At 47.2% G+C, this 17,733-nt stretch overlaps 1 protein-coding gene across 1 annotated transcript in view; it reads right to left on the minus strand.

The window, feature by feature from the left end:
• LOC309546408 (solute carrier family 13 member 2-like) overlaps window positions 1-17,733 on the minus strand; it is a gene marked incomplete at its 3' end in the record, with an annotated part of 167,854 nt that overhangs the window by 66,674 nt on the left and 83,447 nt on the right. Inside the window, exon 3 of the mRNA XM_082246069.1 lies at window positions 12,983-13,119. Within this exon, the coding sequence (XP_082102195.1) occupies window positions 12,983-13,119 (137 nt within the window). The remainder of the gene's footprint in view (window positions 1-12,982; window positions 13,120-17,733) is intronic.

Below are 17,733 nucleotides of genomic sequence, written 5' to 3' on the forward strand. Positions count from 1 at the left end.
CTGAGTGTCCCTGACGTGACAGACGTTTTACAATGCAGTAAATTATCTGTCACCGTATATAGTATAAATTAGGCTACATTCACACCGGAGATTAGGTCCAAAGCCCCCCAAAGCACCAAAGCCCCCTTACATCAGGTGTACCCACCAGAGCTCCCTCTTACATCAGGTTTGCCCACCAGAGCCCTCTTTACATCAAATACGCCCACTAGAGCCCCCCTTAAATCAGGTGTACCCACAAGAGCCACCCCTTACATCAGGTATGCCTACAGAGCCCCCCCCCCCCACATCAGGTGTGCCCACCAGTGCCTTCCTTTTCCTCTGTACTCACTGATCACTAACTGCAAAATAGTTCCTCATTTTTTTTCAGTCTCCACACAAACTCTCTCCTTATTCCTCGGCAGTGCTGCTAAGACTGAGTGCTCAGTCTGTGTCAGCTCTCTATCGCCCCTGCAGACTGGAGGTTGGATCCTCTATCCAGCTATGAGTCACGGTGCGGCGTGAATAATGTGTCTGGTTTTCAGGCAGACTAAAAACCGGACACATGATTCAAAACCCAGACTGTCCGGCTGAATATCCGGCAGGTGGCAACCCTAGCTGCACATGTGCCTAAAAAAGGCCCAGACAGCTGAGCTGTGGGAAGTGGGCCGGGAGATAACATCTTCACAATCTGGTGGAATAGGGTGGCTGCTCACTACTCTTCCAGAATGGCTGCCTCTTTAGGGCTGTGCTCACCCTCACTTTCCTCCACTGCTCTTTCCAGCACCCAAGTTGCATCAGTGACCTTCATCATCATCCCCTCCATCTTCATCATCGCTAGAGACAACTTGCACTGAAATATACTGCGGTAAACCTGCAATAACGCACTGAAATATACTGCATTAAACATGCACTAAGAGCCACCCCTTACATCAGGTATGCCTACAGAGCCCCCCCCCCCCACATCAGGTGTGCCCACCAGTGCCTTCCATTTCCTCTGTACTCACTGATCACTAACTGCAAAATAGTTCCTCAGTTCTCTTCAGTCTCCACACAAACTCTCTCCTTATTCCTCGGCAGTGCTGCTAAGACTGAGTGCTCTGTCTGTGTCAGCTCTCTATCGCCCCTGCAGACTGGAGGTTGGATCCTCTATCCAGCTATGAGTCATGGTGTGGCGTGAATAATGTGTCTGGTTTTCAGGCAGACTAAAAACCGGACACATGATTCAAAACCCAGACTGTCCGGCTGAATACCCGGCAGGTGGCAACCCTAGCTGCACATGTGCCTAAAGGCCCAGACAGCTGAGCTGTGGGAAGTGGGCCGGGAGATAACATCTTCACAATCTGGTGGAATAGGGTGGCTGCTCACTACTCTTCCAGAATGGCTGCCTCTTTAGGGCTGTGCTCACCCTCACTTTCCTCCACTGCTCTTTCCAGCACCCAAGTTGCATCAGTGACCTTCATCATCATCCCCTCCATCTTCATCATCGCTAGAGACAACTTGCACTGAAATATACTGCGGTAAACCTGCAATAACGCACTGAAATATACTGCATTAAACATGCACTAACACACTGCAATATACTTCAGTAAATGCGCAACTATGCACTGCAATATACTGCAGTAAACGCGCACTAATGCACGGACATACTGCGGTAAATGAGCACTAACCCGCTGCAATATTCTGCGTTAAATGTGCAATAACGCACTTAAATATACTGCATTAAACATGCACTAACACACTGCAATATACTGCGGTAAACGTGCACCAAAACACTGAAATATACTGCGTTAAATGTGCACTTATGCACTGCAATAAACTGCAGTAAATGTGCACCAATGCACTGAAATATACTGCATTAATTGCACTACAATATACTGTGGTAAACCTGCAATAATGCACTGAAATATACTGCCTCAAACTTCAATTAACTCACTGCAATATACCGCGGTAAATGTGCACCTACGCACTGAAATATACTGCAGTAAATGTGCACCTACACACTGAAATATTGTCACGGAACCATGAACCAGACGTACAACAACAGATAAGTGAAAATAAGAAGGCTTTATTGAAAATCAAGCTGTAAAGCAAAAGTCCAAACGGATGGCGAAGCCAGAGGTCAGGAACCAGGAGGGTGGTCAGACGAAGCCAGGATCAGGAACCAGCAGGGTAGTCAGACGAAGCCAGGATCAAGAACCAGCAGGGTAGTCAGACGAAGCCAGGATCAGGAACCAGCAGGGTAGTCAGACGAAGCCAGGATCAGGGACCAGAAGCAGCAGCAGTCTTGAAGCATGTGAACACAGGAGCACCAAGCAAGGAACTGAAGCCACAGACCTCCTATATATATGAGCTAGGCATCCAGCTCCTCCCAGTGGGAAGGAGGAGCCGCAGGGTGGGAGGCTACAAGAAACCCAGAAACCAAGATGGCCGCCAGCACATGTCAAACGAAGGAGAACAGCAAGAAGGTAAGACCATGACAGTACCTCCCCCTCAAGGGCCCCTCCTCCGCGGAGTAAAGAACGGTTTCTGAGGGAAGCGTGCGTGGAAGGCTCGGAGCAAGGCAGGAGCACGGACATCTGCGGAGGGAACCCAGGAACGCTCCTCTGGACCATAACCACGCCAATGAACCAAAAACTGCACCCGACCGCAGACCAGGCGTGAGTCCAGGATATTGCTCACCTCATACTCCTCACGATTGCCCACTTGGACCGGACGAGGCCGAGGAACCGAGGAAGTGAAACGATTACACACCAGTGGCTTCAACAGGGAGATATGAAACACGTTGGAGATCCGCATGCCAGGAGGAAGCGCAAGGGCATAGGCTACCGGGTTTACCCTGCGAAGCACTCGGAAGGGACCAACAAAGCGAGGCGCCAGCTTGGGAGTGGGCACTCGAAGGTTGAGGTTGCGGGTGGACAACCATACACGGTCTCCGGCCTGGTAGGAAGGAGCAGGCGCTCGTCTGCGATCAGCCTGGAGTCTCTGGCGCTGCGCAGAGACCTTAAGGGACTTCTGGATCTGTACCCAAGAAGCACGTAGGACGGAAAGGTGATCCTCCACAGCCGGAATATCCTGGGGAGAGAATACCTCCGGTAACACGGCAGGTTGGAACCCATAATTGGCCATGAAGGGAGACGTCCCAGAGGAAGAGTTCACCGCCGTGTTCCTGGCAAACGCAGCCCAAGGCAGGAGGTCAACCCAATTGTCTTGGTGATCGGAGACATAGCAACGAAGGAATTGCTCCAAGGCCTGATTGGATCGTTCTGCGGCCCCATTGGACTGAGGGTGGTAGGCCGAGGAGAAGGAGAGATGAATCCCCAACTGGGAGCAAAAGGCACGCCAGAACCTGGACACAAACTGACTCCCCCGATCCGACACAATCTCCTTGGGCAAACCGTGCAACCGGAAGACCTCCCTGGCAAAAATCGTGGCCAACTCCTGTGCAGAGGGTAACTTCTTGAGAGGAACACAGTGGCACATTTTGGAAAATCGATCCACAATCATGAGAATGACCGTATGGCCTCGGGATGCAGGGAGGTCCACAATGAAATCCATCCCCAGGTGTGACCATGGGCGCTCCCCGGTGGCTATGGGTTGCAGAAGGCCCAACGGAAGGTGCCGAGGGGACTTACTCTGGGCACAAACGGAGCATGCCGCTACATATGCGGCGATGTCGGAACGTAGGGAAGGCCACCAGAACAGACGTGAAACAGCCCAGGACAGCTGATTCTTTCCAGGATGCCCCGCGGTCTTGGAGTTATGGTAGGTTCGCAACAACCGAGTGCGCAACTCCTCAGGCACAAAACATCTGCCGTTGGGTCTCCCAGAGGGAGCACCAGATTGAGCCGCCAAAATCTGCTCACCCAGGGGAGAGGTCAGGCTGGTGCGAATGGCGGCCAGGATCTGATTCGGAGGTATGACCGAAGTCGGAATCGACTCCTCCCTGGACAGGTCGGAGTACTGCCGTGATAAGGCATCCGCCCTGATGTTCTTGGAACCGGGTAGGTAGGAGACCACGTAATTAAAACGTGACAAGAACAGAGCCCATCTGGCCTGACGTGGTGTCAATCTCTTGGCCTCAGAAAGGTAGGTCAGATTCTTGTGGTCCGTCAGGATGAGGACCGGAACCACCGAACCCTCGAGCAAGTGCCTCCATTCTTTAAGGGCCTGCACGATGGCCAATAACTCCCTGTCACCAATCTGATAGTTGCACTCCGCGGAAGACAGTTTCCGGGAGTAAAACCCACAAGGAAGCAGAGGACCCTCTGGTGTTCTACGCTGAGACAGAAGGGCGCCTACTCCCGTCTCAGACGCGTCCACCTCGAGGACAAAGGGCAACCCAGGGTTGGGATGCGACAGAATCGGAGCCGACACAAAGGCGGACTTTAGAGCCTCAAAAGCTCGGATGGCCTCGAGCGGCCAGACCTGGGAATTACTGCCCTTCCTGGTCAGATCCGTGAGAGGCTTGGCTAGCATGGAAAAGTCCCTGATGAACTTCCGATAATAATTGGCGAAGCACAAAAAGCGCTGCAGGGAGCGAAGACCACTGGGCTGGGGCCACTGTAAGACAGCCAAAACCTTCTCAGGATCCATGGAGAACCCCTCAGCGGAAATGATGTAACCTAAGAAGGTTACCTGGGATCGGTGAAATTCGCATTTCTCAAGCTTACCGAACAGCTTGTTCTCTCGTAACCGTTGCAACATTCGTCTGACATCCAGAATGTGGGTCTCCATGGATTCAGAATATACCAAGATGTCATCCAAATAGACCACCACACACTGCTGCAACAGGTCACGGAAAACATCGTTAATGAATTCCTGAAAGACTGCGGGCGCATTGCACAACCCAAAGGGCATAACCAAGGATTCATAATGACCGGTCCTGGTGTTAAACGCGGTCTTCCACTCATCGCCCGCCTTGATCCTTACGAGGTTATATGCCGCCCTCAGGTCGAGTTTGGTAAAGACCGTGGCCCCTTTAAGGCGATCGAACAGCTCGGAAATCAAGGGTATCCGGTAAGCGTTCTTGATCGTGATGCGATTGAGACCCCTGTAATCGATGCAAGGCCTCAACTCACCGCCCTTCTTTTTCACAAAGAAAAATCCAGCCCCTGCCGGGGACGAGGATTTGCGAATGTGTCCGCGTGAAAGCGCCTCCTTCACGTACTCCTCCATGGCCTCATTCTCCGCTACCGACAGTGGATAAACCTTGCCACGAGGAGGAACGGCACCAGGTTGTAACTCGATGGCACAATCGTATGGGCGGTGCGGAGGTAGGGCAACCGCGCGCACCTTATCGAATACATCCTGGTACTCCTCGTATTCAGGAGGCAACAGAGAGTCCGAGGAAGTACACAGCAACTTAACAGGCCCATGGATGCAACTAGCCCCACACTGCGGTGACCACGAGAGGATCTCGGCCGATCTCCAATCGAAAGTCGGATTATGCTTCTGGAGCCAGGGGTACCCCAAGACCACCGAGTAGTGTGGAGACGAAATAACCTGGAAGCAGACCGACTCTCTGTGAACGGCACCAATGGCTATCCCCACTGGAAGGGTCTCATGAGTCACGTGTGGCGGCAGAAGGGGTCTGCCGTCTATCGCCTCAAGAGCCAGTGGAGAACCTCGGGCCTGCAGAGGAATGGAATTGGCGGCAGCGAACACACTATCAATGAAAAAACCACCAGCACCAGAGTCCACCAACGCCTGGGTCGTCACTGAGCCCCCGACCCAGGAGAGGACAACAGTGATCAGTGGTTTGTCAACACGGGAAACCGGGGACGAGGAGACTCCACCCAAGATCTGCCCCCGACAGGATCTCAGGTGCGAGCGTTTCCCGGACGGTTCGGACATGCCAACCGAAAATGCCCACCGAGACCACAGTACATGCACTGACCCTCGCGTCTTCGGAGTACCCTCTCCCCCTTGGACAGGCGAGCAAAGCCCAGCTGCATGGGTTCACCCCCAGCCAAGTCATCCCCAGGAGGCGTGGGAGGAGAGGGAGGCACGGGTGGGACAGCAAAGGTAGGCGCCAATCTGTTAGGAGGCCTCCGCAGACTCTCCTTAAAGGAAGGTCTCTCCCTGAGTCTGGTGTCAATCAAAATCAAGAAAGAAATAAGAGACTCGAGCTCCACTGGTAGGTCCTTAGCTGCAACCTCATCCTTCAAGGCATCCGAGAGACCATGAGAGAAAGCAGCGACCAGAGCCTCATTATTCCAGCCCACCTCTGCTGCCAGGGTACGAAACTCAATGGCGTATTCAGCTACGGATCGTGAACCCTGTCTGATGGACATAAGGAGCTTCGCAGCAGAGGCAGCATGAGCCGGCACATCGAATACCCTCCGAAGAGAAGCAACAAAACCGGAAAACTCGGCCACCACCGGATTGTTGTTCTCCCATAAAGGGCTGGCCCAGGCCAAGGCCTTGTCCGAGAGCAGCGAAATTAAGAAGCCCACCTTTGATCTCTCAGTAGGAAAGGCATGTGGCAGCAACTCGAAATAAATGCCCACCTGGTTAAGGAAACCTCGGCACTGAGTTGGCTCTCCCCCAAAGCGCTGTGGAAGGGGGGCAGAACCGGTCATACCCCGAAACACCGCAGGCGCAACAACAGGTGTCGGGGTAGACTCTGGCGCAACAACCGGAGCGGCAGTAGGAGCGGGCCCAGGAGCGACAACCGACCCATCGGCAACGGGAGCGAAATGAGCCGTGCGTTCAAGCAGGGTTTGCAACGCCACGGCGAACCGACCCAACAGGTGATCCTGCTGATCAAGTCTGGCAACCAGCGTGGGTAGCGAGGATGGCCCTGTACAGTCAGAATTCATGGCTTGGTCCTAATGTCACGGAACCATGAACCAGACGTACAACAACAGATAAGTGAAAATAAGAAGGCTTTATTGAAAATCAAGCTGTAAAGCAAAAGTCCAAACGGATGGCGAAACCGAGGCAGAGTCCTTGCGAAGCCAGAGGTCAGGAACCAGGAGGGTGGTCAGACGAAGCCGAGATCAGGAACCAGCAGGGTAGTCAGACGAAGCCAGGATCAAGAACCAGCAGGGTAGTCAGACGAAGCCAGGATCAGGAACCAGCAGGGTAGTCAGACGAAGCCAGGATCAGGGACCAGAAGCAGCAGTCTTAGAAGCATGTGAACACAGGAGCACCAAGCAAGGAACTGAAGCCACAGACCTCCTATATATATGAGCTAGGCATCCAGCTCCTCCCAGTGGGAAGGAGGAGCCGCAGGGTGGGAGGCTACAAGAAACCCAGAAACCAAGATGGCCGCCAGCACATGTCAAAGGAAGGAGAACAGCAAGAAGGTAAGACCATGACAAATATACTGTGTTAAACGTGCACTAACGCACTGCAATGTACTGCAGTATACATGCACCTACGCACTGAAGTTTACTGCGTTAAACATGCACTAACACACTGCATTATATTGCGGTAAATGTGCAATAACGCACTGAATTATACTGCATTCAATTTGCACTAACACACTGCATTATAGTGCTGTAAATATGCACTAATGCACTGCAATATATTGCGATAAGCTCACACCAATGCACTGAAATATACTGCATTAAATGTGCAGTAAAGCACTAAAATATACTGCGTTAAACATGCAGTAAAGCGCTGAAATATACTGTGTTAAATGTGCAGTAAAGCACTGAATTATACTGCAGGAAATGTGCCCTGACAAAATAAAAAACACTAAAAAAAAAAATGAATAGTCGCACTACACTCACACTCATCACTAGATTCACACTAAACTGATACTCTACACTCAAAAGAATCACAATAGCCCACTATAGCACTCTAACTCACTAGTAGCACTGAACAAAACCCTGTTCTATCTCTCTCCATGCCAATATCACACTGCAAATGGCTGCTATGAGTAGAATATTTTTATAGTGTGGGGTGGGACTAAGAGCAATGAGCCATGATTGGATAGAGTCATCATGACAGTATCTAATCAAGGCTCTGACAGTGCTCTTTATCCTGATTGGGCAAATCTTTCATTGCCTCAGCCAATTAAGGGCTTCCAATGCAATGCATTGTTGTTGTTCGGTGGGCTGAACAAACATTCGAACACCCTGACAATTCAGATATTCACTGAATGAGCGAATAACCAGTGTTTGGCCCAACCTCATGCCCAGGCCGAACTGTTCGCCCAACTTTACTGGTGGTGCAGACGACATGTCAAATGACAGGTCCCCAAACTGAAAGTGTAGGAGGCCCACAGCAAAGCCAAAGTATCACTGATGAGATGGAAAACTAGGGACATACAAGTATCTGCTATCAGAGGCCAGAAAGTCTCCTTGATGAAGGGAGGCTATGACAGATTTGACGAATTCCATGTGTAATTTATGGGCCTTAATGAAGACATTTAGGGCTTTGAGATCCAGTGAAACTCTAGCTTGCAGCTCCTGGAAACTACTACCTGCACCCAAATGTCTTAGATGCAAGCTAGCAAAGTGTCTGCAAAAGGTAATAGATTTCCCCTTACTTTGAAAAGTGGGGCACCTCCCCATGTCAAAGATTTTTCTTAGAGTTTGAAAGACTTGAAATTCCAAGATTTGTAGATGGACTGGGTGCCAGACTCGGAGGTTGAGGCCATAGACCAGTCAGCTTACATTTGACAGATTAAGGTAAATAAATGTTGCAGTGCAGGGCCTGTTAAAGAGACCCAGGCTCTAGAAAAGGCCTCCAGTCACTAAATGGGGTCCTTAGAGATAGGTGCATCCTCCACTGTGATAGTGGATGCTTTATTAAGACAAAATACTGCTGGATCCAGAAAGGGGTCAGTCAACTTTTTAACAATCTCCCCCAATCCTCTTCAAACTAGTACAAGGCTGATACTAACAAGCTAAAAATTTGTCAGGATGTTTCCAGTCTTATTAAAGGAAGACCTAAAAGGTCTTGGGGGCCCTAGGAGCCCTATATGAGCCTTGACTGAAGACAGCACTGGTAAAGGTTATGGGCTGCTACTCAAGTTTTAAAGTAGTGCGTATCACATCATGGGGAAATGAAACAGTCTCTTTCAGTTTGAGAGTAATGGCAGAAGACTAGGACTCCTCAGGTGTAGGCTCTTCCATCAAAACTCAGCATCAGACAGGATCTTAGTGGCTGAGGGCTCATGGGCCTGTAATGCTGTGGGCATATCAAAGAAAGATTCCACAGGGGAAGGTGTGGGAGTATGCTTATGGCCTTTGTGGTTAGAGTTAGCAATTATTAGTGCTATTTGGTCCATAAGGTCTGCAGTGAAGTCCTCCCTGAATAGAACAAGATTTGGCCATGCCTGGTGGAGCTAATGAAAGACCTAAACCTCAGTATTCCTAGTGATGAGATAGCTCCCGGTACTCCATCCACACAGCCTGTTCACAAAGTGAGTCTTCAGGGTAATGAGATAATGCCATGCGTCTGGATCTGAAAAGAACTCCATGGTTAAATTTTACTAATACGTACTGTATAGGTCTGAAAAGCACCACAATGCAGAGTCCAGTGCCTGAAGTCAACATTTCAGGCTAGCTCTGTGGTCCAGTCAAATGGGGTCCGGGTACAGCACTCCAAAGTCTAATTTAGGAACGGCTGGAGGGGCAAGCTGCTTATGGATCCCAGCTCATAAGCAACATATTCAGGATATTGATTGAAGAAAAAGTAGCTAGTAAAAAGGTTAGACTTTTATCAGTGGAACAGAGAAAAGATGCCCACATTCCTTGGACACTAGCAGAAAACTGAGGCATGCTGTGAGTAGGAAAGGCTATGCTGGCATGTCTGCAATTTATTTGTTTGCCAATGTCCATACCTTCTGTAGGTGGCAACATAATCCACATGTACAAGACTTTCTAAATTAAATCAGAACTAAATGCCTATTACTGCTACTTTACTGACATGACACATAAATACTAAAAGGTTAATGACAAGGAAGCTTTTTATATCTCTAAGCAACTCCAGCAGTGTGAACTGTGCATGGGAACTGATAAGTCTGACCATCAAAATGCAGTGGAATAACTAAAACCTATGTGTGTGTGCGCGCTCATTGGGGTGGCCAGTTTTAAAAGAGATATAAAAATGCAATAAGTGAGTCATTTCTACAGTATCCAAACATGCATGAAATAAGGGGATAAGTGTGGACTGGCCCTTCTCCTGGGAGTCCTTTCAGCCACTGGAGAGAAGACAGAGTGGTGGGGCTTACTTCATCAGGCTGTTGGAGATCTGGGCCGACTGTCCAGCATCCCTGGGGTATACAAGTGAAGAATGTAGTCCCATCCACTACCACAGGAACTCCATATTTTGTATGTTGAGGGCAGAGGCCAACCGCACTCTGCTCGGTTGCCAGCTCTTCTGCTGGGTTGGGGTCATCATTCTGGGGCACCAACTGCTGCTGGGAAGGGGAGTCTCCATCTTCCTTACCCCCATCTGGCGGTTGGGACAACCTTTCTCCGGTACTGTCTCCCAGATGCACAGATCCTGGCTAGGGAGGAAAGACAGTTTCCTCCGCTCTGACTGACTGTTGGGGAGGGAGGACAGCAACCTCTTCTCCCTTCTCACCCTGGGTCTCTGGAACTGCCACAGGTGTAGGGCAGAGGTTGTTGACTCTCTGTCCGGCTGGCAGCGCTTGAGCTGGGTGTAAAAGCTTTACTTCATCATCTTTTTGCTGGGGCAAGGGGCTGATTTCCCCTGCTTCCTGTAACTCTGTAGCTGTTGCGGGTGCTGGGCAGAGGTTGGTAGCACTCTGCCCTGTTGCCAGCACTTCTGCTGGAAAGTAAACTGAAAAGCCATTGGCCTTGCACACATCTTCCTGGGTCACCAATTGTTGCAGGCAGAGGTCAGCAGCAATAGACCTGGATGCCCGCTCTTCTGTTGTAGACTCACTGGGATGTTCCTCCTCAGCAGAAAAATCTATTAAATCCCCAGTCTCTGGAATTGCTGAAAGTCCAGGGCATGAGCTGGTGGCACTTGGGCCCAGTGCCAACACTTTGGCAGGTGACTAATCATCCATAACATCCTCCGATGAAAATTCAATTACATCTGTGATCTGTTGTTGGGGAATGAAGATGGCTTCCTCTTCTCCCATATCTTTATCCAGTGGCTGGACAGACGCATTCCTCCATCCATGCTCGTCCTGTGCAGAAACAGGTTCGTCCAGGTGAGTCAGCACTTGCTGCATCCGCCATAAGATATCCGCATCCAAGACCATGGGTGCAGGTGGGCAAAGCACACTATTACTTTCCCATATTGTCGATTCTTCAGTCAGGATTTCCGGACTGTCAGCTGGTTCTTCTGGATATTCACAAGCAAGGGGAGCCCAGCCCTGGCACTGAGCAGAGTCCAGCAGCTGTCTGTAGGCGATCTCCAGCTCCTATTCCTGAATGGCCAGAAACTCCACATCTTCAAATGCCCAGAGCACTTCCGAGATGTTCAGAATCTTTTCTCTGTAATCCATAATTTCCTCTAACCGCCACTCCAAATCGCTCCCAAAGTTCGGGTCCCCTGACAGCTTCTCGTACAACAGTCCCCGGCCGCCGTAGCCAAAGCCTTCCATTGGGCTGTCATCCGCTATCCAAGGGCATGTTTGGGATACATGCCACTGGAGGGCTCTATAGCTCTCTTCCAACCGCATTTCTGCCCAGACCAGCCTGCTTAACTCAGCTGTCTGCTCCTTGTGTGGTGTATCGCCCAAAAACAGCTCCCGCAATCCATACTGCGACCAGCACCTTTTCTGGATGGAGGAGAAGATTTTTCCCTGGTGGCGTTGCTCACAGGCTAGAGTTTCCTCCCAGAGATCTAAGCACACAGAATCATGCCATCCTAGCAGGACCTGGTATGACACTGGTCCCTTGTGCTGTATCTGCATCTCTCACAACCTCCTTATGAATTCCTCTTCCATGGCGACACTGCACAGGTGTTAGCTCGCTAACTCAATTCTCAATTATCTACTCACTGATTTCTGTTGGGTGACACCTCAGCTGCAATACAGAGCTTCTGATGCTACGAAAAACATACTTGACATCCTTTAAATGTGCGTAAGGCTATATTGGGCTAATCACCTTAACGCCCTAGTGGTATATAGTAATCTGGCCTTGCGGATCCAGGACATATAAGATACTTACAGCAATATTTACCTCATAACTCATATCAATGCAAAAGATATATATAGTGATAAAAACAACAAAATAATAATAAAAACAATAAACAATAAAATAAAATACAAAATAAAATCAAAAACTAACAAATATTAATAGCTTACCTAACCCCCCCCCCCCCATACTATTGAAATCCATCTACATGATATATCCCATAGCCCTAACTCCTGAGAACTATTGATATCCTATGTGATCCCCAAAGATATAATCATTAATAGTTACTTAGAAAACAAACCAGATCTAAATCTTTGTTCAATCCACCTGGCGCCAATACTCCTAATTGGTGTATCCACTATGACTCCCTCTAGTTTAAATCCCAAAATTGTAGATCTCTATAATTTTTATTATGTTATCCCTAAATTGCACAAATGAAGTTTATCGAACCCTATGCCTATATTATGTACTGTATAGGTTTCTTCATTCTTTCCTTTAAAGGACTTTTCATTCTCCCAATGAACAATAAATTGTAAGGGCATTTTAGGCCATAATCTACCCATTTTTCCCATAGTAGGGTTAGTAAACATTTTCCTTTTTCTCACGTTATTGGGTACTCTAACACAGCTGTAGCATACTACACTACACAACAGTATACTATTTGTATGCTTTAATTCTTCTTCATCAGCCCATCCCCCACAGTTATTACCTTTTTGCATCACTTGACCCTCCCTGTTAGATTGTAAGCTCTAACGAGCAGGGTCCTCTGGACCTCCTGTATTAAATTGTATTGTAACTGTATTGTCTGCCCTATGTTGTAAAGCGCTGTACAAACTGTTGGCGCTATATAAATCCTTTACAATAATAATAATAATAACACCCAAAACCTTGCTTCTAAGCCTATACAGGCATTCATAAATGTAACTCACAGGGCTGGCTTCACTCCAACAAGAAGCAAAACCCTTAGGGCAATCCGTTTATGCAATTTCCATTTCTGTACTGATATGGCCACCAGAAACCCACCGATGAAAAGCATGTTGGTATCTTTCAGATACTGACTGCAAGCCTGCAATAAAAAGTACCATAGAGATATTAAAAACATGGTGAAACCTGCAGAGGGAGAACAACCCACCCATCAACAAGAAAAAAATAATAATATATTGAATCTCAGAAAGTGATGGGAAAAATCAAACTTTTACAGGTGCCACCAGAACAGGGGATGAGGATACATTTTCCAAAAGGGGACTTCCAGTAACAATTATGTCAAAAAAGATTTAGCAAGCAGCTAGTGTGTACTAGGAGGAGGATGGGAGGTGAGCTGTATAGCAAGGGGGGGGGGGGGGTGTAGGAGAAGCTTTTGTAGTGGTGTTTCTTTCAGTAACACCGCCTATGCAGGGACATTATTTCCTTTCAGTGATACTACCAGGGACATTTTTTTCTTTCATTGACACAACCAAAGCAGGTCCTTTTTTTCTTTTTAGTGACACCACCTATGCAGGGATATTTTACCTTTCAGTGATACAGGCTCCCCTCTATCTGCATTGAAACGTCCATCCAAGGTGGATGTGTGCTTGAACTTTCAGCTATTATACTTTTAATTGGAATACCTGACTTTAGTGGAAAATACCGTTATTCCACTGATGTCAGGTATTCCAATCAAGGAGTATAATGAATGTAAGTTCAAACACACATCCACATTTGATAGACAGTCCAGTGCAGATATCAAAACTCCCACTAGGTAGTGAAGCACAATAGCAATGTGATGGTTGGCATAAATTACATGACTTGAAGTCAACTACAGTGATAAGAGTATGACATTTCAAAAAGTCAAATTTAATGTTGGAGGTGTGGGTCGCTCTTCAGAGTGCTATATATCTGATAAGGCAGCATGAGCTGATCCAATTAATCAGCATTGTAGAGGAACACACCTGATGACATTTGCTGCTGGTGTAAATACAAAGTCCATCCAAAGGGAGATTCTGAGACTGACTCTAGGTGAATGGAAAATACTGTTTTTCCATTCACCCATAGTCAGTCTCATAATCTCTTTTTGGTTGGACTGTGTATTTACACCAGCAAATGTTGCATTAGGTGTGTCCTCTTACTATGCTGATTAATTGGATCAGCTCATGTTGTTTTATCTGAAATACAGCACTGTGAAGAGCGATCCACACCTGAAGAGCAATCCACACCTGCAATACTGAATCTGATTTTTTGAAATGTGATACACTTACTGTGGTTTTCAGATTGATTCCAAGTCATGCAATTAATGGCAACTATCACATTGCTATTGTGTTTTACAGCATAGCGGGAGTTTTGATATTTGCTTATTCTACAGCTGTGAGTGACATATCCCCTGTATTCATTCACCTGCACTGTCATTGGGATGTTCTTTTAACCACTTGCCTACAGTGCACTTTCACCCCCTTCCTGCCCAGACTGATTTTCAGCTTTCAGCGCTCTCACACTTTGAATGACAATTACTCAGTCATGCAACACTGTACCCATAAAAAATTTGCGTCCTTTTTTTCACACAAATAGAGCTTTCTTTTGATGGTATTTAATCACTACTGGGATTTTTATTTTTTGTGCTTTAAATAAAAAAAGACTGAAAATATTGTGAAAAAACGCATTTTTCTTTGTTTCTGTCATAAAATTTAGCAAATGAGTAATTTTTCTTCACAAATTTTGGCCAAAATTTATACTGCTACTTATCTTTGGTAAAAATAACCCAAATAAGTGTATATTATTTGGTCTTAGTGAAAGTTATAGAGTCCACAACTTATGGTGCTATTCATTGAAAATTGATCACACTTGACCACACCTAATGTACTGAAGGCCTATCTCATTTCTTGAGACACTAAAAAGTCAGGAAAGTACAAATACCCCCCAAATGACCCCTTTTTGGAAAGTAGACATTCCAAGGTATTTAATAAGGGGCATGGTGAGTTTTTTGAAGTTGTCATTTTTTCCCACAACTCTTTGCAAAATGAAGATTTTTTTTTTTTTTTTTACAAATTGACGTATTAACAGGTTATTTCTCTCACACAGCATATGTATACTTGCAACTACACCCCAAAACACATTCTACTACTCCTCCTGAGTATGGCGATACCACATGTGTGAGACTTTTTCACAGCCTGGCCACATACAGAGGCCTAACATCCAAGTAGTACTGTCCGGCATTCTAGGAGCACAAATTACACATATAATTTCCTGACAACCTATCGTACTTTTGAAGGCCCTGGAGCACCAGGACAATGGAAACCCCCATAAAATGACCCCATTTTGGAAAGCAAACAGCCCAACGTATAATTTTTGAGGCATAATGAGTCTTTTGAATATGTCATTTTTTTCCACAAGTTTTTGGAAAATGTGGAAAGAAAATGAAAACACTTTTTTTTTACACAAAGCTGTCCATTTATGCAATATTTCTAACACATAGCATGTACATAGCAAAAATTGCACCCCAAAATACATTCTGCTATTCCTCCTGAGTATGGCGATACCACATGTGTAACACTTTTTCACAGCCTGGCCACATACATAGGCCTAACATCCAAGTAGCGCTTTACACAAAGTTGTCCATTTATCCACTTTAAGACTGGGCCTATTTTTGACACTTGGTGTTTACAAGCTAAAATCATTTTTTTTGCTAGAAAACTACTTGGAACCCCCAAACATTATATATTTTTTTAGCAGAGACCCTAGAGAATAAAATGGAGATTGTTGCAATATTTTTTATCACACCATATTTGCGCAGCAGTCTTCCAAATGCGATTTTTTTGAAAAAAATTCACTTTTTTGAACTAAAAAATAAGAAAACAGTAAATTTAGCCCATTTTTTTTCCTTAATGTTACGCCGAGTAATTAGATACCCAACATGTCATGCTTCAAAATTGCGCATGCTCACAGAATGGCGCCAAACATTGGTACTTAAAAATCCCCATAGGCAACATTTTAAAAATTTCTGCAGGTTACTAGCTTAGAGTTACAGAGGAGGTCTAGGGCTCAAATTATTGCTCTCGCTCTAACGATCGCGGCGATACCTCACATGTATGGTTTGAACACCGTTTATATACGTGGGCGGGACTTGCGTATGCATTTGCTTCTGCGCGCGAGCTAACGGGGACAGGGCGCTTTAATTTTTTTTTTTCCTATTTATTTTATTTATTATTTTTTTATTTTTACACAGTTAAAAAAAAAAAATGTTTTGATCATTTTTATTCCTATTACAAGGAATGTAAACATCCCTTGTAATAGAAATAGGCATGACAGGTCCTCTTTATTGTGAGATCTGGGGTCAAAAAGACCTCACACCTCACAACTACACTAAAAAAGAAAAAAAAAAAAATGTTGAAAGAGGAAAAAAAAGAAAAAAGAAAAAAAAAGCGGCCCTTTAAACCGGTTGCTAGGCAACGTCTTTTGACGTAGCTCCGGTCCTCCAAGACCATAGAGTCAAGTGAGGGCCATCTTGCCCTCACTCGACTTCCTGTCTCTGAGGATCCGGGACCGGATAGTTTTCCCCGCTGCCGGCGGGTCCGGTAAGCTGGGAAAACGTCTGGGACGCGGCAGGAGGGGGGGGCACCTCTTCCCCTGCACCGTAAGGGTAATTCTGCGGCGAATCCGCCACTGGGACCACCCTTATCTGAAAGCCGACCGCCCGCCGTTTCAAAAAATACCGGGGTTATGGGGGCTATCTGCTGCCATATCCCCAGTATTTAGCTTTTAATGGCCGACGCATATAGCCGTTAGGCGGTCAGTAAGTGATTGCATGTATATGGCAAACAGGTGATGATGACTGATGGGGTGACAGGTGACGATGACTGATGGGGTGACAGGTGACAATGACTGATGGGGTGACAGGTGACGATGACTGATGGGGTGACAGGTGACGATGACTGATGGGGTGACGATGATTGATGAGGTGACAGGTGATGTTGATTGATGAGGTGACAGGTGATGATGATTGATGAGGTGACAAGTGACGATGATTGATGAGGTGACAAGTGACGATGATTGATGGGGTGACAGATGACAATCGCTGACGGGGTGACATGTGACGATGATTGATGGGGTGACAAGTGACGATCACTGATGGGGTGACAAGTGACGATGATTGATGGGGTGACAGATGACGATGACTGATGGGGTGACAGGTGACGGTGATTGATGGGGTGACAGGTGACGGGCGATGGTCACTGATGGGTGACAGGTGACGGGCGATGGTGCACGGCGGTACTGATGGCAGTCTCTGGTGACCGGTGAACTTTAGGCTACGTTCACATATGAGCGTAGCGATCGTGGGCAGATTCACTGCGATTCTGCCCGCGATCCAGAAATCATTGCAAATCGCGGGACGCCTGTGCGTTGCCCGTGATTTGCAATAGCACCCCAAACGCTGTGCGATGTTGCTGCGATTTCTGCCTGCCGAATCGCGGTAACATCACGTAAACAACGCATGGCGCCCCAAAGAAGCTCTTGTACCTTTTTTGGGCGTCATGCGTTGTTTGCGCGATGTTACCGCGATTCGGAAATGGCGGCAACATCGCACATCGTTTGGGGTGCTATTGCAAAAAACGGGCAACGCACAGGCATCCCGCAATTTGCAATGATTTCCGGATCACATGTGAACGTTATGGGTGTCAATTTCTGGGCACTGATGAGGTGACTGTTGGGT

Source organism: Pelophylax lessonae (genome assembly GCF_965119305.1).
Source record: "Pelophylax lessonae genome assembly, chromosome: 2".
Taxonomy (NCBI): Eukaryota; Metazoa; Chordata; class Amphibia; order Anura; family Ranidae; genus Pelophylax; species Pelophylax lessonae.